Source organism: Saimiri boliviensis, chromosome 1, assembly GCF_048565385.1.
Source record: "Saimiri boliviensis isolate mSaiBol1 chromosome 1, mSaiBol1.pri, whole genome shotgun sequence".
Taxonomy (NCBI): Eukaryota; Metazoa; Chordata; class Mammalia; order Primates; family Cebidae; genus Saimiri; species Saimiri boliviensis.
Genome location: NC_133449.1, coordinates 43045271 through 43070753, shown reverse-complemented (window position 1 = coordinate 43070753; position 25483 = coordinate 43045271). Strand labels below are relative to the sequence as shown.

The following is a 25483-nucleotide window of genomic DNA, read 5'->3' as shown; positions in this document are numbered from 1 at the left end:
AGTACGTGGGATTACCAGACTTACTAGTCTTTTACAATTTAAAGGTGTAAAATAGTCTCTTGTTAACAGTTTGGCATCTTTTCTGCTGTTTCTTGGCCACTAATGTTTATCTTCTCTGAATTGCATTTTGATTGGTGTGTCCATTTTTATATGGAGTTGTCTTTTAGTCAGTCATTCACCTGCGTTCTTTGTATATTCTGGATACTGATTATGTAATTCTTAGATATATGCATGCAAATGTTCTCCCCATTTGTGGCCTGTATTTTTATTTTTAATTTTAAAACTTTATTATGGGAATTTTCAACGTATGTCAAAATGAGGAGAATAGTATGATACAGTTTGGATATTTGTCCCCACTCATATCTCATGTTGAATCGTAATCCCCATTGCTGAAGGTGGGGCCTGTGGGAGGTGTTTGGATCATGGAGTCAGATCCCTTGTGTTTGATGTTGTCTTTGTGAGAGTGAGTTCTTGCAAGATATGGTCATTTAAAAGTGTGTGGTACCTCCCTCCCACACTGTCCCTTGTTTGCCTCTGTTTTCACCATGTTATGTGCCTGCTCCCCATTTTGCCTTCTGACATGATTATAAGCTTCCTGAGGCCTCCGCAGAAACTGAGCAGATGCCAGCACCATGCTTACTATAAAGACTCAGAACAATGAAGAAATTAAACCCCTCCCCTCCCCTTTCCTTCCTTTCCCTTTTCTTTCCTTTTCCTTTTCCCTTTCCCTTTCCTTTCTTTCCTTTTCTCTTTCCCTTTCCTTCCCTCTTTTTTTTTCCTCTCCTCTCCTCTCCTTTCTCCTTTCTCCTTTCCTTGTCTCACTCTGTCACCCGGGCTGGAGTGCACTAGTGTGACCTCAGCTCACTACAGCCTCTAACTCCTGGGTTCAAGCGATTCTCCTGCCTCAGCCTCCTGAGTAGCTGAGACTACAGGTGCATAGCACCACATCTGGCTAATTTTTGTATTTTTAGTAGAGACGGGTTTCACTGTGTTAGCCAGGATGGTCTCAATCTACTGACATCATGGTCCGCCCACCTTGGCCTCCTAAAGCGCCCAGCCAATCTCTTTTCTTTATAAATTACCCAGTGTCAGGTATTTCTTTGTAGCAATACAAGAATAACCTATTACAAGTATAATTAACCCTGTGTATCTACCACTCAGATTCAGCAGTTACCTACATTTGCCAATCTTATTTCATCCAAGTCTCAAAAATTACATTGCATTTATTTTTTATATGTTTATTAGAAATTTATATTTCTTTTGCAAATATCCCGTTGCCCACTTTTGGCAGTTGTCAGTTGTGTTTTTCTTACTGGTGTGTAGGACCTCTTTATGGGACATGACTGCCTGTTACAAATATTTTGTCATGCAGATTTTAGGCACTTTAGGGGTCCTGTGAGCATCAGTGAGCTTTTCTACTTGGTTTGCAGAAGTACTTGAGATACTGTGGACAGGGTAGGAGAAAGGTGAGTGTTTCAACTCTGGCTTGTGTTTAAGTTTCTTAGTTTGTTACATTTCTGTTATTCAATAACATTTTATAATCTTCCCCTGATGTTGATTTATAAGTGAAACCTGGCGATTTTGTATGGAATAATGTTTTATTTAGATGAGTATTTTGTTGATAATATGTGTCCTTCCTAGCATGTGATGCATTTAAAGTGATCTCGCTTTAAGTAATGCTAAGATTGATCAGTGGATTCATGTCAAGTTGTGTCATCTTGATTCTTCTATTATAAAGTTTCCTATCAACCTTTAACCTAACACTTCTAGCTTCCATTAATAATTATTGCTTGGACCCATTATTTTTACTAGGGGTTATAAAAAGGTTATTTCTATTATTTCTTTTCCATTTATTGACTGAAGTCTTCTACAAAAACAACTATCTTTAATTACTTGTTACTATGTAATAAATTTTTTTTCAGGGAATAAAGGATAAATGCTTTCCCCCCTTTATTAATTTTCAAAGTATTAAATTGCTGTCCTAGCACCTTCCAGTGGTGACTAGTAACATGAGCTTTTATGAAGTCACTACATTTTCATTTATTTGATGTGTTTCAGTATGTCACAGTTGTTATTACTTTGATATTTAAAATGTCACATTGTAGGCCATTGTGGACCTGAAGTTCTCAAATTACTCTCATTCCTTTTAGAATAACCTCCTTGTCCAGAACATTGAAGGGTTTCAGATTTTACTCGCAAGCCAATAAGTTAGTGTGGCACAGTTTGATAGATGCTGGTAGAAGACATGAGACACTTGGGATAAGAGATGAAGGGCAGTGTGTTATAACAGTATCAATAGCCAGAGGATAGCACTTTTGTGTCAGTGTCTTGAGCTCCAGTACTCACAGGGCAATGTGAAGAGGGATGGATAATAGCTGTATGTGCAGTGAGTATCTTTATGGGAGGGGAACTCAGAGTTAGGGAACCTGAATCCTTTATAATGGGCAGTAAACATGTCTGCCTTTTGCTCCAGAGGGAGACACTGTATCTTCCAACACTGTTCATTATATAAACATCCTTGAATAGAGTCCAGAATTCAGAACAAAGGGCAGTCAGTGCTTCATTTTGCAGTAGTGGCACAGTGGCAGTAACTCAGCTTGTCTCTCAACAGCATCTGTCTCCCATTTCTGGTGAAAATTCTGGTGAATTTTCCCATGAATAAATATATTACACTGTTGGCTCCTTTGATTAATCTAACTGATGAGTTGGTACCAAATCCAGTTTGTCTCATAGAACATTTAAATTAAGTTTACTACCAATAGGACACCAAGCAGCAGGATGAGCTCAGCTTTCAGTATTGCCATCAACTATGCCTCTCAGCATCTCAGATCCAATCAGTTGTACAAATCCCACAAACCAATAGGGTCTATGGTAGAAACCCAAATGGCTATCTTTTGAAGTTTTTGTATTGACCTTTCCGTTTAGCCAAAGGCATTAAGCCAGGTACAGTAGAACATATTAGCGATTGTATAGACTTTATCTTAACCTGGATACGTTTAAATTGGAAGTCTAAGAAAAATTTTCATTTATATTATTATGACTTGCCCTATGAATTGAAGCAAACCTGAATGGCTTTTTGGGCTGAAGTGCTATCGGTTAAAATCAGTTGATAAATTTTGTGCATGTTTTCAATTGAATGACCCTTATAGCAGGACCAACCAACCACAGGGTGTACAAAAATAATGAGTTGCTTATACCTCTGGGAAGCTTCTGTGAATAATCAAGCATAACCTCATTTTGGAGAGATCTTCATAGTCATCTGAGAGCTATATGATCTACTGGAGGTATTTCCTTAAATGTTTGAAAGTTGCTTACAACCACCCTAAGGTGCAAATCACTGTGTTTTGCAGGGAGAGGTAATGCCTGTTTTTACAAAAGAAACAGAGTCCCAAGGACACACCTAATATCCCTGTAAAGAAAGCATTTGTTTCGTTTGGGGAGTTCCCTACATCACTCGAGGAGCATATTTTGACAGTGCCTCCAGTGTGGCCTAACAATCAGCTGGTAAACCTTGAAGTTTCTAGTTTAGTCCAAAGAATTTATTCTAGTCCTTAATTTTGGAGGGACTGCTTAAGTGCAGTCATTCCAACCTATCCTGTTTTGCCCACACCAACAGCTGAGTGGCATTCAACTGTCCTTTGCAATGGTTGAGCTATGGCTACAGAAAAGGGAAGGGCATTCAGAGATACTGACAAGTGTTTTGCAAGGAAGGGTCAGGTGCTGGAGCCAAGGCCGTAATATACAGTTTCTGATAGACTCCTCAGTAAGATTAAGGGGAAAGAAATCAAGTCGTGCTTCAAGCCATCTGAGGGAGGATCACAGACCCAGCAGCTCGTTAAATGTAATGTGCTCATGACAGTTTGGGGGAACAGCAGAGCATTTTCCTGGTGGGCAAGGCTCTAGGAACAATTTAAAAAAACAGACACTATTAACATTCTTCCTTTTATTGTACCTCCTGGGGTCTGAGGTAGTCTCTTCCCAAGTGTCAAGATTATTCTCTCTACTTCCTCAAAATCAGTTGTTCCATTTCATTCTTTATAAGTTCATCTTTTTTCCAGTTGTTCCCTACTTGCAACCAGACCTTTTGTCTAGAATAGTCAGGTGCAAGAAGGACAAGGCATTTTTAGAAATCTTACAGAGACCCTTTATGTACACATGGGCCACCTTAGGAAGACTCAACAAGCAATGTACTCAAGCAGTCATTATCTTATGATTTAGGACCAGGTTAATCCTTTAGGAGAATCCAGATGACTAAATAGAATTAAGTTGGAATTTCCTAGGGCCCTTTTGGCCAGGCTGCCACATGGAAGGTGTACTAACTAGGCTGCCTGGGTTTGTCATTAGGGGAAGGAAAGAAGCATCATGCCAGGAATGCTCAGGGCAGAATCCCAGATTTTCAAAAAAGGTAAAAAAACTTCATGCATTTCTTTGTGTGTGTGGTGGGGCGGTGCGGCGGGGGTGGGGGTGTGTGGCAGGATCTCACTCTGTAGCCCAGGCTGGAGTGCGGTGGCACAGCCTTGGCTTACTGCAACCTCCACCTCCCGAGTTCAATCGATTCTCCTGCCTCAGCCTCCTAAGTAGCTGGGATTACAGGCACATGCTACCTTGCCCAGCTAATTTTTGTGTTTTTAGTGCAGACAGGATTTCACCATGTTGGCCAGGCCGGTCTGGAACTCCTGATCTCAAGTAGTCCACCTGCCTCGGCTTCCCAAAGTGCTGAGATTACAGGCATGAGCCACCACGCCCGGCTATTTCTTTATGCTGTTTTTAAACCTTGAAGTCGATGGAATTTAATTTTTATATATGGTGGTAAAACAGGAAAGGCTCCCTTGTCCCCTCGCAGGGTGTGTGATGGGAGTATAGCTTGCTTCTTCAGCACCCCGCTGCTCAGATCTCCAGAGGTGCATATAGACAGGCAGGCTGTGGGTCTCCCACCCCACAGCACTGTCTAGGAGTAAAAGTTTACAGCTGAAGCCCCCGTGGGCATGTTACAGGGTGCTCTTTTAGTTTAGCTGTCCATAGGTGGCTTGTGTTAGCTTGATTAGACCCCCTTGCTTTATCACAAGGACAGAGGGCTTTCTGTATCCCAGCGAACTTGCCCTGGTGTACTGGAAGAATTGGATCACATGTGGGCTTGGAGAATTAGTGCAGGGTTTTATTGAGTGGAAGTAAGCTCTCAGCAGATGGGGGAGCCAGAAGGGAGATGGTTTTTCCCTGGGGTTGGGCCACTCAGCAGCCTGACTGTTCTCTGACTGCCCCGGCAATCTCCAAGTTATCCCACCAGTGGATGGCCTGCTGGGGTGCCAGCCTGCTGGTGCCTATTGGTGTGCTCTTGACATCCAGCCACTTGTGTGTTCCTCTGTGGATGTGCTCCTCTTGACATCCAGCTACTTGTGTGCCTGCCTGCTAGGGTCTTGGGGTTTTTTATAGGCACAGGATGGAGGTGTGGTGGGCCAGGATGGTCTTGGGAAATGCAGCATTTGGGGGTAAAGGCAGGAGTGCCTGTCCTCACCAGGTCCCTAGGCACAAGCCGGGGATGGAGCCCTCACCAGGGACCTACGTTTCTCCTCCCAGCACTTCCCTGCCCCCTTCCCGTATCAGTGGGAGATTGGGATCAATTGTAATTTTATCTGTGTGGATAATCAGTTGCCACAGTACCTTTCTCTGTGATCTACAATATTAGCTCTTTCACAAATCAAGTTTTTATACCTGTGTTAATATGTGTCTGCTCCTGTGCCTTTTACTCTATTTTATTGGCTTACTTGTACCCACAGTCCTAATTACTTGAGTTTTACGGTATTTTTAGCTATCTGCGTGAGTCCTCCAACCTTGTTCTTCTTTAAGATTTTCTTTGCTACTCTTATTCTTGGCCCTTCGTATGTGTATTTACATTTTAAAGTCTACATCTTAGGGCGGAGCATGATGGCTCACACCCGTAATCCCAGCACTTTGGGAGGCTGAGGTGGGCCAGTTGCCTGAGGTTAGGAGTTGGAGACCAGCCTGGCCAACATGGCAAAACCCCGTCTCTACTAAAAATATAAAAAATTAGCAAGGTGTGGTGGTGTGCACCTGTAGTCCCAGCTACTAGGGAGGCCAAGGCATGAGAAGAATCACTTGAACCCAGGAGGTGGAGGTTCAAAATTTCACCACTGCACTTCAGCCTGGGCAACAGAGCAACACTCTGTTTCAAAACAAATAAATAAAATAAATCAACTTCTCAGGTCACTTACAGACACACACACACACACACACACACACACACACACACACTTACTGCTTTTATTGGAATTGCATTGCATTTATAATCAATGGGGAGAATGTCATCTTTCTAATATGAAATCCTCTAATCTATGAGCATAACGCAGCTCCTTTTTTTCCCCTGTTTGTTTTTTTGAGACTGAGTCTGGGTCTCTCGCCCAGGCTGGAATGCGATGGCGCGATCTCAGCTCATTGTAACCTCCGCCTCCCAGGTTCAAGTTATTCTCCAGCCTCAGCCTCCAGAGTAGCTGGGATTACAGGCACCTACTACCATGCTTGGCTAATTTTTGTATTTTTAGTAGAGATGAAGTTTCACCCTCTTGGTCAGGCTGGTCTTAAACTCCTGACCTCAAGCAATCTACCTGCCTTGGCCTTCCAAAGTGCTGGGATTATAGGCGTGAGCCACATCTCCTTTTTAAGACCTATCTTTTTTTTTTTTTTTTAAACAGAACATTAAAAATATGAAATACCAATGTGGAAACAAAAGGACCTTGACCTCTATCTCATACTGTACACAAAAATTAATTTAAGATGGATTGTAGACCTCAGTGTAAAAGCTAAAACCATAAAGCTTCTAGAAGAAAACATAGGATATCTTTCTTATGTAGGTGGGTAGAGATTTCTTAGGCCATAGAAAGCATGAATCATAAAAGAAAAATACTGATTAAATAGTGGACTTTATCAAAAATTGTAAAATTCTGCTCATCAAAAGACGTCATCTAAAAGATAAGTTGTCAAACCACAGATTGGAAGAGGGTATATGACCAAGGAAAAGCAACCTATTAAAATGAGCAAAAATCTTGAAGAGATACTTCACAAAAGGTCATACCAATGACCAAAGCACATGAAAAGTGCTCAGCATCATTAGTCATCAAGGAAGTGCAAATCAGAATCACAGGAGACACTGCATACCCACAGGATGGCTATAAAGGAAGGAAAAACAAAACGACAGCAAATGTTGAAAAAAAGGTAGAAATCTCCATCAGAAATCTACCTTATTTGGGGAGTGTTAAATGGTATAATGATTTTGGGAAACTGTCAGTTTCCTAAATGGTTAGACATGTTACAGTTTTTTTTTATCAGATATTAATCGAGGAGGAATGAAAATATGTTCTTTAAAAGTCTTACATAAGAATTTTACATCAGCTTTATTCATAATAGCAAAAAAAGGTAAAGAACCCATGTCTGTCAAGAGGAGAATTAATAAACAAACTTACAGATTCATATAATAGAATACTACTCAACAAAAAAGAACCAGATTATATTGATATGTCGAATAACATGAATAAATTTCATTAACTCTGTGCTTAGTGAAAAAATTGAGACAGAAAATGTATTATTAGATTTATAGGAAATTCTAGAATAGACAAAACCAAACTGTGATGATAGAAATCAAATCAGAGGTTCCTTTGTGGGATGGGAGATGGCTGAGAAGGGGCATGGGGGATCTTTATGGGATGATGGAAATTTTCTGAGTCTTCATAGGGGTATGGATTACACGAATATGCATTTGTGGGCTGAATGGTACACTCAATCAGAGCATTTTGTTGTGTGTAAAAATGTTTCAGTTTTTTAAAAATGTGATATTCTGTATTAAAATTAATAGGAGCATAACATGTAGAGTTGATAGAAGTGGGTAGATTAGGGAATATTTATGTCACCCCTTCAGAGTAATTCTTTAATAGTTGTGGAGACAGTATGTTCTTAAATGGTGTATTTAGCTTGAGCTTTTTGGTCAGTGGTGCAGTCTGAGGAACTGTTTTACTTTCATAGTTCAAGAGAAGTTTTTTATAAAGATGGAAAAGGTAATCCTTAGAAGTTCAGCAGGGATTGGATTTCCAGACCTTCACATGCCATGACTGTGCTTCTAATAATTGTACTCTAAACCACTGGTTCTCAGTCAGGGGCCATTTTGTCCCATAGGGTGTATTTTGCAATGTCTAATGACATTTTGATTGCCATGATTGTTGGGGAGGGATGTTGTGCTGCTGGCACCTAGTGGATAGAAGCCATGGAAGCTGCTAAACATGTATAGGACACAATGTGTATAGGACAGCCTCTTGAAACAAAGAGTTGTTTGGTCCAAAATGTAATTGGTGCCAGGGTTGAGGAAGCTTGGTCTAGACCTGCCTTTACCACTGAAGCTGAGTCAGTCTCAGTCAATCAGGTGTTGACACTACTTACAGTCCAAATCAGTTATGGAAACTTGGCATCTACAGATTACATATTTCTTCCCTGACAGAATATAATATCAAATATTTGTAAACATACATAATCTTAAATTTTGAGATAACAGTTCATGTATTGAGAGCACTTCAGAAATCAAAATTATCTTTTGTGTTGATTGTTAAACTCTTATGATGCTGTAGATTCTGTTTTTAACTGTATTTAATTAAATGTCCAAACAAATGACCTTAGTTATCTTCCTTTTTTAAAAAAAGGCTTTATTGTCAGATCAAAGGGAATACATGATAATAACTCATCTTTTTCCCTGCTCCTTTCACAGAATGACAGGGAGAGAGTTTTTCTCGCGTTTCCCAGAACTCTATCCTTTTCTTCTCAAACAGTTGGAAACTGTAGCCAATACAGTAGACAGGTAAGAAGAGAATTGGGTGGGGCAAAACGAACTCCTGGTCATATTACCTTAGTGATTGAGATTTTTCCCTCTAGGCATCTGTTTTTAATAAAATTCTTCCTTTTTTTAAAATTAAAAAAAATTTTTTCCTTAAGACAGGGTCTTTCCCTGTCACCCCCAGGCTGGAGTACAGTAGTGGCCACTACACCCTACCCATTTTTGTGTTTTTTGTAGAGATGGGGTTTTGTCATGTTTCTCAGACTGGTCTCAAACTCCTGAGCTCAAGTGATCTGCCCACCTCAGCCTACCAAAGTGCTGGGATTATAGGCATGAGCCACTGTGCATGGTCAGACTGCTTCCTTGTAATAAAATTAGCTTTTTTTAAAAAGTGCTTTTTTAATAATCATATCATGTTGCCTGGTTCTATATAGTAAATTTGTACCTGAAAAGCTGTGTAAAATCTTGTCTTTATATTTTTAAAATCCTATTTTATGTTAAATTTTATCAAACTTAATTCCATTTTCCATGTTATACAAACTAAGAATCACGTGGTGATTTATTCTGTTATGAATTATTTTCTTCCTATTATTTTAAAAAATCTTGTGTTTACATATTGAGTTGGCTTTATGCACACCTGTCTTTTTTTATTACTGACTTGTTACAACTTGCCATTGTGAAACTGTAGCAATTAGCTGACTAATATGATCACTTAAATTCAGAAATGGTCTTGTTCTACCTTAGTGAAAGTGGCCGGGGTCATTGGAAACAGAGAGCAAAGCCATTAAGAGGACTTCAGTTTTATAGTTCACCATTGTCTTCACACCTATAATCCCAGCACTCTGGGAGGCTGAAGCGGGCTGATCACCTGAAGCCAGGAGTTTGAGATCAGCCTGGCCAACACCGCAAAAACCTGCCTCTATTTAAAATTGTCCAGGCATGGTGGCTCACGCCTGTAATCCCAACACTTTGGGAGGCCAAGGCAGGCAGATCATCTGAGATCAAGAGTTTGAGACCAACCTGGCCAACAAAGTGAAACCCCATCTCTGCTAAAAATTAAAAATTAGCTGGGTGTGGTGGCACACACCTGTAGTCCCAGCTACTTGGGAGGCTGAGGTAGGAGAATCACTTGAACAAGGGAGGTGGAGGTTGCAGTGAGCTGAGATCATGCCACTGCACTGCAGCCTGGGCAATAGAGTGAGACTCTGTCTCAAGAAAAACAGCAACCAACCAAATAAACAAACAAAAAAATTAACCAGGTGTGGTGGTGTACACCTGTAATCCCAGCTACTTGGGAGGCTAAGGCAGGAGAATTGCTTGAATCCAGGAGGCGGAGGTTGCAGTGAGCTGAGATTGCACGGTGTACTCCAGTCTGGGCGACAGAAAAAGACTTTGTCTCCCCCCACACCCAAAAAAATCACATCCTAATGCTGCTAGTAGTGGAATTTTTAGTACCGACATCTTAGAGCATGTGTTTTGTATTTTTCCTGTAATTTTGCACATGGTGTGAATGTGCACTATTGTCTGTAATTAAAAAATAAAATTATATTAATGAGTTTTACTTCTGTTTATGATGCGTTTGCTCACATTAATAGTTTATGCAAACGTGCTTTTCTGGCCTTTAGTGACTGCCTGCTCATACTTTTTTTTTTTTTGAGATGGAGTTTCACTCTTGTTGCCCAGGCTGGACTGCAATGGCATGATCTCGGCCCACCGCAACCTCCACCTCCCAGGTTCAGGTGATTCGCCTGCTTCAGCCTCCCAAGTAGCTGGGATTACAGGCATGGGCCACCATGCCTGGCTAATTTTTTTTTTTTTTTTTTTTTGAGACGGAGTTTCGCTCTTATTACCCAGGCTGGAGTGCAATGGCGCAATCTCGGCTCACCGCAACCTCCGCCTCCTGGGTTCAGGCAATTCTCCTGCCTCAGCCTCCTGAGTAGCTGGGATTACAGGCACACGCCACCATGCCCAGCTAATTTTTAGTATTTTTAGTAGAGACGGGGTTTCACCATGTTGACCAGGATGGTCTCGATCTCTTGACCTCATGATCCACCCGCCTCGGCCTCCCAAAGTGCTGGGATTACAGGCTTGAGCCACTGCGCCCGGCCTAATTTTTTGTATTTTTAGGAGAGACAGCGTTTCTCCATGTTGGTCAGACTGGTCTCAAACTCCCAATCTCAGGTGATCTGCCTGCCTTGGCCTCCCAAAGTGCTGGGATTACAGGCATGAGCCATCACACCCAGCCCATGCCTTTCCTAAATACATTTTGATATTGAAAGTTTCACATTTCATGCTCTAGAACAGGCACTTCTCTACTATAGGAGCAATTCTAATCAAAATAGCAGACTCTATGCAAATGGTTAGCTTTGAGAAGAGGATCCTGTTCGAAAGCCCAATCCCTTGTTTTGCCAGTAGTATTTTCTTATGATGCACATTAGGGAGATATGAAGTGAACATAGGAGAAAAAAGAAAAAAAAAGAAAAACTCTCCCCTTGATTGTAGAGTCTCACTTTATATACGGTTTTTTTTTTTTTGAAATGGAGTCTCACTTTGTCACCCAGGCTGGAGTGTAATGGCCTGATCTTGGCTCACTGCAACCACTGCTTCCTGGATTCAAGTGATTCTCCTACCTCATCCTCCTGAGTAGTTGGAATTAACAGGTGTGCACCACCACATCTGGCTTATTTTTTGTATTAGTAGAGGTGAGGTTTTACCATGTTGACCAAGCTGGTCTTGAACTCCTGACCTCATGTGATCCACCTGCTTCAGTCTCTCAAAGTGCTGGGATTACTGGTGTGAGCCACCACACCTGGCCATATACATAATCATTTAATGAGAAAAATGTTTGAAGGAGGATTTCTTCACTACCTGAATGTGAAATCCTTTATGTGTAATAATTGTTTTCTCAGTGATACCAGAGAACCAAATCGTCATCCAAGCATGTTTCTTTTACTTTTGGTGTTGGAGAGACTCTATCCTTCCCCAATGGATGGCACTTCTTCTGCTCTCAGCATGGGACCTTTTGTTCCCTTCATTATGAGGTAACGTCATGCTGTGTGGAAATGGTGGGGTGGGTGTGGAAGTTTTACGGGAATATTTTATCTTGTTCTTATTTCAGAAACTATTTTATATATATGTATATATAACATATATATGTAACAATTTTATATATGTAAGTATTTTACACACACACACAGACGCACACACACACACACACACAACTTTGGGAAGGGTCTTGTGAAGACAGAGGCCTGGGCCTTCTTGCTGTTGTCCCCAGCATTTCAGAGGAAGATGCTTATATCATGGGTACAGGATCTCATTAGAACCTGTGTAAGTAATGTTTTCCTTGAGTCCTGTCTGCTCCAATGCAGGTGGGTGTATGTTGATAGCAGATACTCCTTTTGAGAAACATAGCCCCGTGTTTGCATTATTCTGTGTTGAGCCTGGCCAGCACGGGGCAGGCTCGGTTCTGGTATGTATATTCTGTCCACGGGTTCAAGAGGACATTAGGACATTTGACTCTTCACTCCAAAGGAGTCTGCCAGGTGGTGCAGTGGGTGGCATGTAAATGGCAATGTCGTGTGGCATGAATTCCCTCTCACCTTGTCTTTCAAGCTTGTAGTACCTGAAAAAAGTCATGAATGTAGAGTATTCGTGGAATAAAAGGATAACAGGCTTTGCTTCTTTTGGAGCCTGTTACCACTTGTTGTATTACATCTTTTCAGGCATTTGCCATCTTCTGATGACTTTGTTCATTTTGGATCAAAGGCCTAAATTTGTAGGCCTCCAAAAAGTATTAAAATTTTCTTATGAAACATTTCAGAAGGCTGTTGTATTAGTTAGCTCTTACCTTTCTGCTTACCTCTTGACAAAACAGTACCTTCATTTTTGTCTTCTACCAAAAATTGAAGTGGATTTAGAGCAGAAGGATAAGAATCCAAACTCAAGAGAGCATTTCTTATTTATGTGTTGTCCTGGGTTCCACTTCCTTGTTTTGCAGAGCTGACTTATGCATTTTAATGTGAGAAACTATTAAACATGAGATTCTGGCATGTACTTGCTGGAACTATTTGTTTGCCCCAAGCCCTGGCTGTGGCTATGTTATCTTTGATCACAGAGATGACTCATGCAGACTGGTTTTTGTTTCCTGATATACAAACTTACCAGTCTCCTTCATCAAGCATTTGGTGATTAATTTTAGGAATTTGGGTGGTAAATTTTACTTTCAGGGGCCTTAAAAATTGTTCTTTCATGAATAACTGGAAAGAACTAAGAAATGGTTTCAGAAAGTTGATGCAAGCAGGAAAGGCATGTGCACAGAATTGCAGTTTACATTATAAACAGAGATTTTCTTTAGAACCTGTCTTCTGTCTTAAGAACTAACTTCTGGCCGGGCGCGGTGGCTCAAGCCTGTAATCCCAGCACTTTGGGAGGCCGAGGCGGGTGGATCACAAGGTCAAGAGATCGAGACCATCCTGGTCAACATGGTGAAACCCCGTCTCTACTAAAAATACAAAAAATTAGCTGGGCATGGTAGTGCGTACCTGTAATCCCAGCTACTCAGGAGGCTGAGGCAGGAGAATTGCCTGAACCCAGGAGGCGGAGGTTGCGGTGAGCCGAGATCGCGCCATTGCACTCCAGCCTGGGTAACAAGAGCGAAACTCCATCTCAAAAAAAAAAAAAAAAAAAAAAAAGAACTAACTTCTTCAGTTCAGGTACCTAAAAATTGGAATTTGTGGAAGCTTTTTACTACTCAATCTGTTGTTCATTGCATCCTAGTAATAAGAAATTACTACATGGAAAGTACCTTTCCAAAATGTTGCTTAGTTTACATATAATCAGAGTTCTGATATTACTCATTATATTCCAAGTATCTATTATATAAAACAAATATTCCACTAATATAGAAGATTTAAAAATTGCTTTGAAGCCATCATACTCAGGGCATCATTTATTAACCTCTAAAAATACAAAGTAAGAAGTTTGCAATCAGTCTCTTCTTCCAGTGAAAATGCTGCGGTTAGTAGTTGCATTCTTCCAGTAAGTAAGGTGCTCTATGAAATAAAGATTCATGTAGAAACCACCAATAGCAGAAGTGCCACAATTGATTCCTTAAGTACAGAATCAGTAGACTCTGACTTATTGAGTGTCCATCTGTGTTGTACAACAGTGTTTCTTAAACCTCAAGAAGTAAACGTATTACTTGGCGATCATATAAATTCTGATTCATTAGACCTGGGGTGAGTCCTGAGAGTCTGACTTTCAGTTGGTCTTCAGGTAATACCAGTGCTGCTGGTCTGTAGATCACAAACTTAGAATATGAAATGTAATGCCATCACACACACAGACAGACAGACACACACACACAGACAGACACACACACACAAATTTTAATGAGCTGGACAATAGTAGGGTCATACTATTATTTGGTTAGACAATTTAAAGAGTTTATTAAGAAGTAGATTTTGACCCAGGAATGCGGAAAACGAGAAAGAAAGTGTTCTGAGCAGAGAAGTCAGTAGGAAGTAGATCAATCTTTATTGAGCCCTGTCTTTTTGCCAGGTAGTGAACTGGGCATTTTGCTTACAGTGACTTTGAGAAGAGGTGTTATCATCCTCATTTGCCCGTTGAGGAAATTGAGGTTCAGAGAGCAAGGCAGTTGCAGAGCTAGAATCTGAACACAAGAGTTCAGGGCTTGTCAAGAGTGTTAGATGTACTCTTTCTGTTATACCAAAATAACCTTTTCTTTTGGTTGTCTTTTGAGTAGCCAGTAACTTAGCTACACTGAATGGGCCTATAGGGTCTGAAGTTTACGAAACTGAGAGAGATGTAGAGCCTATATCCAGAGCTGGTGCATCTGAGTACAGGCTGTCTTCTGGATATAGAAGTAACATCCCTGTCAATGATGGGATCTGTTCCTTATTTTGCCTTTCCCTAGGAAAAGTAGTTCATTGGGATGGTCAACCATGTGTAACTCATGGTGATAATTACCTGGGGTTATAGGATTGATTTGTGGCCAGATACAGATGGCCACATCTGTATCTATTTTCTGGACCACCTTCTGTGGTAAAGTGGAAGGTCCTAGATTTAGTTAGTTTGGGGTTTCGCCAACCAACCACAGGGACAACCCATGCTACCCCAAAATGTTCACTGGGGAGGTAAACTATGAACAGATTTTTTAAGAATAGTGAATGTGATGAAACTGTATGCATTTGATTTACATGATCTCTGAGAAAATTATTCATGAAGAAAGTGAAAGGTTGATCATAAATCCTATCATTCCAGGGCTTGTGGTTCTGATAGTGATAAAGAGTGGGCTGTTTTGACTTGGGATAATAGCTAAAAAGATGGATGTATGTTTGCACAGTGGATCAGCAGTGTTTGATTTTTGTTCCATTTTTAAGGGCAATTTATATACTTGGAAGAGTTCTAATCAGGCTCATGGATACTATGAGTTTGGCTAAAGAAAAAAAATTTCAGTTTATGGGAGTAATACAAAGGTTGCTCTGACTGCTAAAAGTGAATTGCACAATGAGAAGAAGATTAAAAGAGCCAACGACAGCTTTTTGTTTGCCTTTGATTTATGTCTACTTACCTGCTATTTCCTTCCTCTCTGTAAGGTATTTGTAAGTATTATTTGTAGTTTTAGTTGTTTATCCCATGTTCAAGAGTATATCTAAGTTTATTTCTCTGTTGATTTTCTTAGTTGATTTAAGTCTTAGAAGTCACTGATTTGGATTTTCCAAAAGTATGCATATATGCCATTATGATTGTTGCATCCTCTTGGGACAGAAATGATAATGTCAATCCCAACATCTTGTATACAACTTTTTAAAAATCCAGTGTATTTTATGTTCTGACGTTGTGTGGGATCCAGATACACAGCTCTTTACCATGTGAATGTGATGCCTTCAATTTTAGACTATTAATTCATTCTTCTGTTCAGGTACCTCAACGCAGAGTGATTCATGCTTTAAAAAGAATCTTGAGTGACTCTCTGAATATAACTCACCAGGGCCTGCTTCTCTGGGCTTTCTAGAGACTAGAAAGTCTTTTCAGATGCCAAAAAGTCTCAGGGCATATATCTCTAAGTTCTCTTTCTCAAGCAAGTTTCAAGTTCCAGTCAAAGAGCTCTAACCATGTAAGCCCCAAACCTTGGACCAGAGAGTCCTGCGCTGATTCTGTCTAAGCTCTGCTACTGAGTCACTAACTGTGACACTTGGACAAGGCTCTTTACCGTCTCTACACCAATGTGGTTACTTGTATGTATGCAAGTTGCAGTTAAGACATAAAGTGCCTTCTACTGCAGATAACTGAAATCTGGTTAATAGCTGCAGGAGAAATCCCTTCACTGCCCTTTTGAAGCACTTTTTAAAGGTTCTCTCCTACTTGCAGCCCCCTTCTGCACCCCCCACCTTTTTTTTCTTTGTTTGTTTTCACTGCATATGACTTTCAGTACATTTATTTCCCCAATCCATTTAGTCATTGTTCTCTTTAGACAAGTTTTCAGTGAAATATCCTCCTTTCCTTTTCCCTCCTCCTTTCCTTTCTTGCTTTTTTAAAGAGATGGGGTCCCACTATGTTTCCCAGTTGGACCTGGAATTCCTGAGTTCAAGTGATCCCCTGCTTTAGCCTTGCAAGTCGCTGGCACTGCAGGTACACAGTATTGTGCTTGGGTTGCTTTTCTTTTCTCTGACTTTTTTTTTTTTTTGAGATGGAGTCTTTCTTACTCTGTTGCCCAGGCTGGAGTGCAGTGGCCCAGGCCGGAGTGCATCATCTCAGCTCACTGCAACCTCCATCTCCCACGTTCAAGTGATTCCCATGCCTCAGCCTCCTGAATAGCTGGGACCACACGTGTACACCACTGTGCCCAGGTAATGGCAGAAACCACAATTACTTTTGCACCAACCTAAATAATTTTTGTATTTTTAGTAGAGACAGGTTTTACCATATTGATCTGGCTAGCTTGGAACTCCCGGCCTTGAGCGATCTGTCCACCCCAGCCTCCCAAAGTGCTAGACTTAGTAGCAGGTATTAGCCACTGTGCCCAGCACTTTGCCAGATATTGAAATACAAATAGCAATACAATCTTAACTAAACATGTGGCAGTAGAAATCATTCAGAAGAACCTATTCAATGGAAAGTTTTTTAGTTGAAATATGGAACTCTAGCCAGTAATCACAGCATTAGAAAATACATGTTTTATGTATTTTTAAACTATTTCATGGAATCTTTTGATTTTACCAGTCTTAAAGAGGGAGTTAGGGTACAAAAACTTAAGAATGTGTTGGTCCTTTTAAGCCTATGATATTGGGAAATGACATTGACTCTTTTCCTTTTTCTTGAAAGTTAACAAAAATTGAGGGATTATCGCTTTGCTCCTTACTGAGATTATGAAGTTGAAAGACCTTATTTTCCATGGCATAGAATTGGGGTTTCTGCAGTAGACAATGGTTGGCTTCTACTTTCATTTGTGATTATAACACTGGAAACTCTCTTTCAAGGCTTCACGTTATGTTTCTATCTGCTCTGTCTTCCCAGAATCCTTGTAGATAAATAGAGAACAAGGTTTGCTTTATAGAGAGATAAATGAGGCAGACAGTAGTTAAAATACTGCTGAGAAGTCAGTAATGCCCTCATCACTTTCTCTCTACCTCAGCTCCTAATCACCCCTCCCTTTGAATGTCTGTAGCATTTGTTACTTAATCTCTTCATCTTGCCATTCACCATTTTATGCCATTCTTTAATGCTCAGTGCTTATTTTTGCAAAATAAATCTTACTTTCCTTCCATGCAGTTCATTTGTTTATTTTTTCTTACCTTTATCTGCTTCACCCTGGTTTGGGCACAGAGTTAGATTGAGAGAAAAATGAAACTAATTTGGAAGTGAGACTTGTGTTGCATCAGTCTGTGTATCTGTGAAGTACTCAAGGGACCTCTTGTCCTACAGTGTTGGAGCCACATTTCGTATTCCCTCAGTTACTGTTTTTACAGAAAAGAGGCTTGACTGGATTCTGTGTTTTACCTGGACTTTGAGGAGTCTTGAGTTTGAATATGAGCTCTGCTCTGACATTTGGTTTTATTGTAACTTCACCTCTGTGACACTCTGTTTCCTTTTCTGTCATATTAAGGTATTGAACTGGATGTTACCTAGGTTCTCTCTGGCCACTTTCCTACACTGTGAACTTGTCTCTTCTGACTGCCTTGTAGTGAGCCACTTATAGAGTGCCACCTTGCAGCTACCCTGTTGCAGGTTTTAGAGCTAAATGAGAGGACCCTGGATTGATAAGAATGGAAGTAGGGGAAGGTGCTATTTTTCTGTTCAAAGTCATGGAATTACAAACAGCCAAAACATGTTGGGGAAAGCCTCCCAGGTGAATGTAGCATGAATAGAAGAGCCATGTAGGAGGGCAGCCTACATCTGTGTGTTTCAGGACGTAGATCTATGTAATGGGGATCATTCTGCTTACAAAACAGAAGATAAAGCTCCTTGGTTTGCTTGTTAAGAAAAATTCTAGAGGAGAAAGGGGTTGATAGATAGCATAATGGTGATAGAAAGACAATAAACTTTTTCAACCCATGCTTTGTCCTCTGCCCGTAAGCCAGAAGGAAGACCCTGAAATCAGATGTAGGTGAGGCAGTACAGAAAAAGAGCAGTGTCCTATGAGGGAAGACACATCCCTACACCCAGATGCATGACAGCCTTGAGGGCAAGTGAGCCCAGAACCATGTCACTAATTCTTGGGAAAGATGGGGTGGGAATGTCATGCCAGGAGCCTGCAGAAGGATTTTCAGAAGAGAGGAGTAAAGTCATATTTTATTAGTGACCAGACAGTCGTATTGATATTGATTGTTTTTTACTGAATTATTAAATATATGACTTGGGAGTTCTTTGCACTTTATTTGCGGAGAACTAGTAAGGATTTCCTGTGAACAGGTCATGCCTGAGTCACCTCATTATTTTTATGGGATTACTAGGCCAGTAGATGCTAACAATGTAGCTTTATTCAACATTTAAATTATGTACTTAAATGAAGACAAATTGTGCACATATATCCCAGAACTTGAATCATAATCATAATAAAAAGAAATGATATCAAACTTCAAATATTGGTAACATATTTGATAAACACCACTGCTATACCATACAATTTTTTGAAAATAAAGCTACTTATTTGGTAGGTATATGAAGTCACAAAGACTGACACTGGTGACATAGTTTCAAATGCTGGAAGGTCCAAGTAAAAACTCTTTGGAGGAGGTAGGGAAAGGATCTCCTGCAAGTTTATAACGTGATACTTTGTGATTATGCTGTTAGTGGCTAAAAGTAACCTTTAAAAAAATGAAGAGAAGCTAGATTGCATGCTTATCAAATTTGTGAGCGAATTAAGATTCAAAATAACCTTCAAGTGTAAGACTGACAAACATAAATTCAGGCACAAGACCATTACCTTGGAATGGGGAGGAAAGCGGTGAAATTGAGGAGCCATATACTAAGAACTTTAATTTTATTTGTGATGTGTTCTTAAACTGGGTGTTGGGCAAATGTTTGAACATCATCTTACTCTCTAGATTCTTTTTGTTGTTGTCATTGTTTTGTATGTCTGATACAGTTCATCATTTAAAAGTAAGATTCAAAGTAGCCTTGACCAGCCTGAGCAACTTAGGGAGAACCTGTCTCTATAAAAAATTTAAAAATTAGCCAGATACGGTGGTTTGTGCCTGTAGTCCCAGCTGCGGTAGGAGGATTGCTTGAGCCCAGGAGGTCAGGGTGGCTCAAATGAGCTGTGATTGAGCCATTGCACTCCAGCCTGGGTGACAGAGCGAGACTCTGTCCCCCCCCGCCTCCCCACCCCCCAAAAAAGCCTTGAAAGACTGGATTGATGGGCTGAGACTATCAAGATAACATTTAATAGAGATATGTATCATTCTGATTTTTTTAAAGAAAATCAAAATTATATACATACAAAATGAGGGCTATCTGGCTTCACAGCCGTTTTTGTGAGAGAAAAAGTATCTTGGTGAATGAGATAGCTGGGTGAACCAAGAAAATGCAGTGTGACACTGTCGTTGCTTCCAGAGAGTGGAGGCTAGTCCCCCTGAACTCTGTTGGTTAGCCTAAACCCATGTTATTTACTTATTATCCTGTTCTGGGCTCCCCATTTTAGGAAGGTCACTGACAAAACTAATATCTGTCGAGGGGAAGTGTTAACTTCTAACACTTCTGGAAAGAGTTAGACTGGAGAAGACTTAGTGGCAACATGATCATGATCTTTATATACTTGAGAGGCTGCCATATGGCAGAAGACGTGTAACTTCTCTTTTTTGCCTCAATGGAAAAATGGAAGATACATTTCAGCTCTTAATTAAAGAAGAATTTTATGAAAATTAGTATTTTTCTATCAAGGAAATGAACATATTTCTGTAATACTGAGCTTACCCACCATTGAAAGTGTTTTCAAGGAAAACTGATCACATGTTGAGTGTATTTCTGCAGTGCATCTGAGGTTGAGCTGGATATCATCAAGGTGTCTATTTGGGATGCCTTATTTCAGAATAGGCGAACACTTCAGCTATGGATTCTAAATGTGCAGTGAATAAAGTGATCAACTTGCCTCTAATCCTGTGACAGTATTTGTACATTTTTGTTTATGGCTCCCTTGATCTCTCAAAGAAAAGAAGTTGGGGTGCAATTCTTGGCGTGGCCCAAAAAGTCACAGTGGTTTGCTCTTAAATGGTGCCCACCAGGAATTAATCTACTAAAATTTAGCCTCTAAGTAACTTCTATAGCTGTGTTCTGGATAGTTCTGAAAACATATTTTTGGCCTTTGAGATGTTATGTCTGAAAAGCATTCTTTATTAATTTAATTATCTTTCTTTGTGGTTGCTGTATTTTTCTCCATTCCAGATGTTGGCTTAAGCCACATTTGTTTTCTGACAAGCAAAGAAATATCTGAGTTTTTGAAAAGTTAGAGATGCTTTTCTAAAGAGTGGTTATAATAGATAACTCTTTATTGTCCAAATTTCCCAAAGGATCTCCTTTGAAGAGAGTTGCCTGGAGAGAGAGTACAGCAGTCTCCAAGCTTTGCTCATTACAAGTAGATACACCTGAGAATAGGGCTTTGCCAGTACTGTTAACACAGAACTTCTTCCCCTGGCCAGCCTGCATGTCCAAAACTACCTGGTTTGTGGTTACTACTAAATACTGTGAGGTTTAGAGAAGGGGATTATAGGAAAGGAGTATGCTCCTACCCTTCCCTCATGGCCCAGCTATCCTAATCTGCTAACAGTTTTTGGGTGAAAAAAGGGATCTGCTACCCCATCTGTCTATGGAAACCCTGGCCCCTTGTTTCACTAGTGTGACTGTTACCAGGTCAGACTTAAGACCAGATTGTTGAAGCACAGGTGTTCAGTGCTGCTCAGTTTTCTTCTTTGCTTATAGGCCAAACTTGCAAAACATGTAAATGCCCCCAGTGTTATCTTCCATGGGGTATTTGTATATTTCAGGTATATACATTTTGAAATAAAGCAGTAAAACTCTGATGGTGGCATTTTAGGCCTTACATAGGGAGGATCTAGAAGCAGAGACTGGAAGGTTGTTTCCTAATGCTGGTGAAATCACATTGTTGGGACAGCTGCTTACTCTCCTCCTGGTTACTGTGCCTAGCACTTTATTTGGAGGGCTGGCTCATGGCTCTCTGAATTTCTGAATTCTATCCAGTGATAGCTGAGGTTGTAACATGTAGCATAGAATTATGTTTTGTATTGTGTGTCTTTTTTTGCAAATAGTTTTGGCATAAAAAGATACTTTGTCATCTGTCACCAATTTTTATCTGTTAGTTCCTACATAGGGGCCTGGCCAACTTCATTTCTGGTGCCAGATCTCTTTAAAACCATTTTCTAAATATGTTTTTGAGCAAAAGGAATGAGGAATTCACCTCTTATGAAATGCATTGACAAAGCAAACTAGAAAAACAGAACTTGTAGAGACCAGCTTTTCTTCAATGTTATCTATTATACCAACAGGCCAGTTCAGGTCATGTTAGAACAAGTGATCTGATCTGCACACAGTCCCATTCTTAGGTGAAATTTCTGACAATGATGATAATCTATGGCCTATTGCTGCCATTCACACTAGAAGTTAGAATCTAATCAGTTAATTGATGAACCAAGTATTTGTTAAACATTCATTGTGTACCTAGCTCTAGTGTTAGGTCTTGGGTAAGATGCAAAGTAAAGAAAAAGGTCTTTATGCTTGAAGAACTTACCGTCTAGCTAATAACATAAAATACATGTTTGTGAACCTGACATCATGTATATTAATATACACTTAAGGATTGAGGCCTACAAACAAGGGGAAGAACATCAATGGGTGGAGAAATCCAGGAGGCTTTCCCAAGTAGTAAGGCAGGAAAAAATGTGGGAGTTCAGCCTGCCATCTCAGGGACTTTTAAAAATCACCTGTGGTGATTAACAAGTCATGTGAGAGGAGTGAAAAGTCAGGGGGATCCAACGAGGGAAGATTGTGATCGAGAATTTTGTGATTCATAACTTGGAGGGCATCATAAAGAGCTTTGCTTCCACTTGAACCAGGGGTGACCCAGGAAATTCACAAAATAAATGGTTTGCTGTTTAACAGGATAAATCATTGATGGTGCATCTTTGGTAACTTTAAGAACTGAGTGTTGCATTTAAGTTTTGTGGAAGTGATGAAATTGTAGTAGGAAAAGATTTAAATTTAGTAATATTTAACATTTTAAAATGTCTTAACAGTGTTTTTCCATACAGAGCTTTTATTTCCCTGTTCTTAAATTGTTGCTCAAAAATTGCAGTGAAGGTACTCAGCAAGCATTTTTAATGCCAAATTAAAGTATTTCAGATTACCAAGCCCCAAATGCTGACTAATAAGCAGTCATTCTACACAGTAGGGAACATTTTAGAGCAAAAATATATTTTTTCTTCCAGAAGAAAATATGAATTGAGAAATAGAATAAGAAGGTAAAGATAAATTAGAGAAGGCTTCAAATGAGGACAAGGAAAAATAATGACACAGCATGTGTGCGGTTATCTTTCCCTGACTGGAACAGTTTTTCCCTTTCCCTCTGGGCCTTGGCCCTCACCCATCTATTTCTAATCTTCTAGTAAAAACAGGCTTCATATGTTACATCAGCTGCTCAGGACACCTTCACCCTCACGTCCTTTTACTTTTTCCTTCCTGTCTTATTTTCTCACTCACTTTGAACACTGAGAGTCTTGACTGCTCATCTTGTCTTCCTCCCAGCCAGTTACAGACATTCTCTTCACCATTTATTCTTGACTGTCACTTTAGACTGTGATCACTCTTCATCACCAGTTCATCCTTCCATAAGTCTGTTTACTGAGGGCCTACTTTGTGCCCTTGCCCAACCCAGCACCTCTACTCTTATCACCTCTCATTTGCAAGAGAAGATATGGAGGCCATCAGGTGTGAGCTCTCTCCATGGAGAAACCCACTGTATCTACCCACAGCCCTCTCCTTTGTTTTATAGCTAGACTCTTGGAAAAAGTGGTCTGTGTTTAGTCTCCACTTCTCCCCTCCCATTTATTCCTTAACGCACGCAGCCCGGCTGCTTCATCCACCGCCTCACTAAACTGCACCAACAAAGGTAAAATAGGAGTGACCTCCTTGTTCAAAAAGCTCCTGGATGCTTTTCATTCCTTATCATTTCTGCTTTTTCTTGGGAGTTTGATGCTATTGCAGAGTCCTTTCTTCTTGAGCTCTTTCTTCTGTGGCTTCTCTGGCTGTTGTTTCTTTCTCTCCTTGGAGAGCCCCCTTCCTCCTGCTACATTGGTGCACCTGTTTGTCCTGCCCTCAGACCTTTTCTTTTTCACTTTGCATGCTCTCTCTGGGGTTGCCACTCACCTACACTTACCTAGTCCTTGATCTAGAACTCACATAGAATTGTAAGTTCAACTTTCTGTTGGATAGCTCCTTCTGCAGGTCCCGCAGACACTCCCAAAGTCGAGAATTTCAATTACCTCTGCACACTGAAGTTTGAGCAGCCTTCTTTTCAGGCCCAGTACGATGTCTGACATCATGCTCTACCTGGCTAGTTGCAGTCAGGAGCTTCTTGAAGGGAAGCATATCAGAATCAGGACTCAGGATGTCACAGAGGTTCCTCCCACTGCCAGTGACTGTGGTCATGCGTACCCAGTAACAAAGGCACATTGGTTTAAAAAAATCGCCGACTTCCAAAAGCCCTCCAGTGAGTTTGAAGTGATTTGCTTTGCTTACGTTGATTATCATCAGTTTGAGGTAGCAATTAGCACGTTCTGGTACCTTTCTTTGGAGGTGGAAAAGCCAAGGCCCAGATATAGTAGACATAATATATCCACAGTCAGAAAGTGACTCGGGAGTCAGGGTGAATTCATTTATTCATTCACTCAACAGATATTTATTGAAAACAATTATGTGTCAGGCACTAGAAATACAGTGGTAAATCAGACAGATAAGGTTTTTGGCGTAATGAGGTATCCTTTTTGATGCTGCTGCTTTTTTTTTTTTTTTTTGAGCTGGAGTTTCACTCTTGTTGCCCAGGCTGGAGTGCCATGGCGTGATCTTGGCTTACCGCAACCTTTGCCTCCTGGGTTCAAGCAGTTCTCCTGACTCAGCCTCCTAAGTAGCTGGGATTACAGACATACACCACCACGCCCGGCTAATTTTGTGTTTTTAGTAGAGACAGGGTTTCTCCATGTTGGTCAGGCTGGTATCAAACTCCCAACCTCAGTTGATCCGCCCACCTCGGCCTCCCAAAGTGCTGGGATTATAGGCATGAGCCACCATACCCAGCCATGATGCTTCTAATCTCTATCTTTTTTGCTCTTACTTTTTCCATCCTGATTAGTGATAAATGATAATCATTAGTAAATGTTTACTATGAGCCAGGCAATATTTTAGGACTTTACACATACTAACTCATTTAATCATGATGCCAACACTATCAGGTCATTGTCATTATTATGCCATTCCACAGAGCGGGAGAATGTTGAGAAGTAGGAACTTTAGAAATGTACCCCACCTACCTCATACTGCTATGTAGGGACAAGGTGTGGATTTGAACCTAAGCAGTCTGGCTCTAGAGCCCATGCTGTTAGCGACTGCTTTAGCTTTTCTAGGTCTTAACATGGTAATTCTTGCTTTTGCTCATCTGTTTATGATGCTGTATCTGTGAAGTGTGACAAGGTAGTTCTCAGCATGCCAAATTAACCTGCAGCTTTACCTAACAAACATCTGGACTTGCTTTGCTTTCTTAAGATTTCCCTCCTTGGGCATTTCATTGATGTAGTAGTCTCATTTTCTAATCTGAAATCAGGAGAAAAGGAAGAAAAACTTGCAGTAAAGCTCAAGTGGCTGTGACAGGTTGCTAAATAAAACTGGCTCAACTGAAGTTTTGAGATTCTTGAGAAACACTGAGAATTTCTTACAAAAGAAATTCTCCTTATTATAGGAAATCATGGGTCATTGCACAGTTACAAGTGTCTTAGTAAAGAGAGAATGTGGCTTGAGGCTAAGAAGCATAAAATCTTAATGAGATTATTTGTGAGTTGCTATTTATGCATAATTTTTAAACTCTTAGAAACTATGCTTTCTGTCTTTAGTATGTCATCTTAAGTT

General features: G+C 40.4%; 1 protein-coding gene across 7 annotated transcripts in view; it reads left to right on the top strand.

Annotated features, from left to right (window-relative positions):
* THADA (THADA armadillo repeat containing) overlaps positions 1-25483 on the top strand; it is a 368932-nt gene that overhangs the window by 149911 nt on the left and 193538 nt on the right. For 6 of the 7 annotated variants that reach the window (XM_074396552.1, XM_074396550.1, XM_074396539.1 and 3 more), the window contains 2 exons: positions 8765-8854; positions 11740-11871. The exons of the other annotated variant lie outside the window; for it this stretch is intronic. In XM_074396552.1, the coding sequence (XP_074252653.1) occupies positions 8765-8854; positions 11740-11871 (222 nt within the window). The remainder of the gene's footprint in view (positions 1-8764; positions 8855-11739; positions 11872-25483) is intronic. 7 annotated transcript variants of the gene reach the window in all.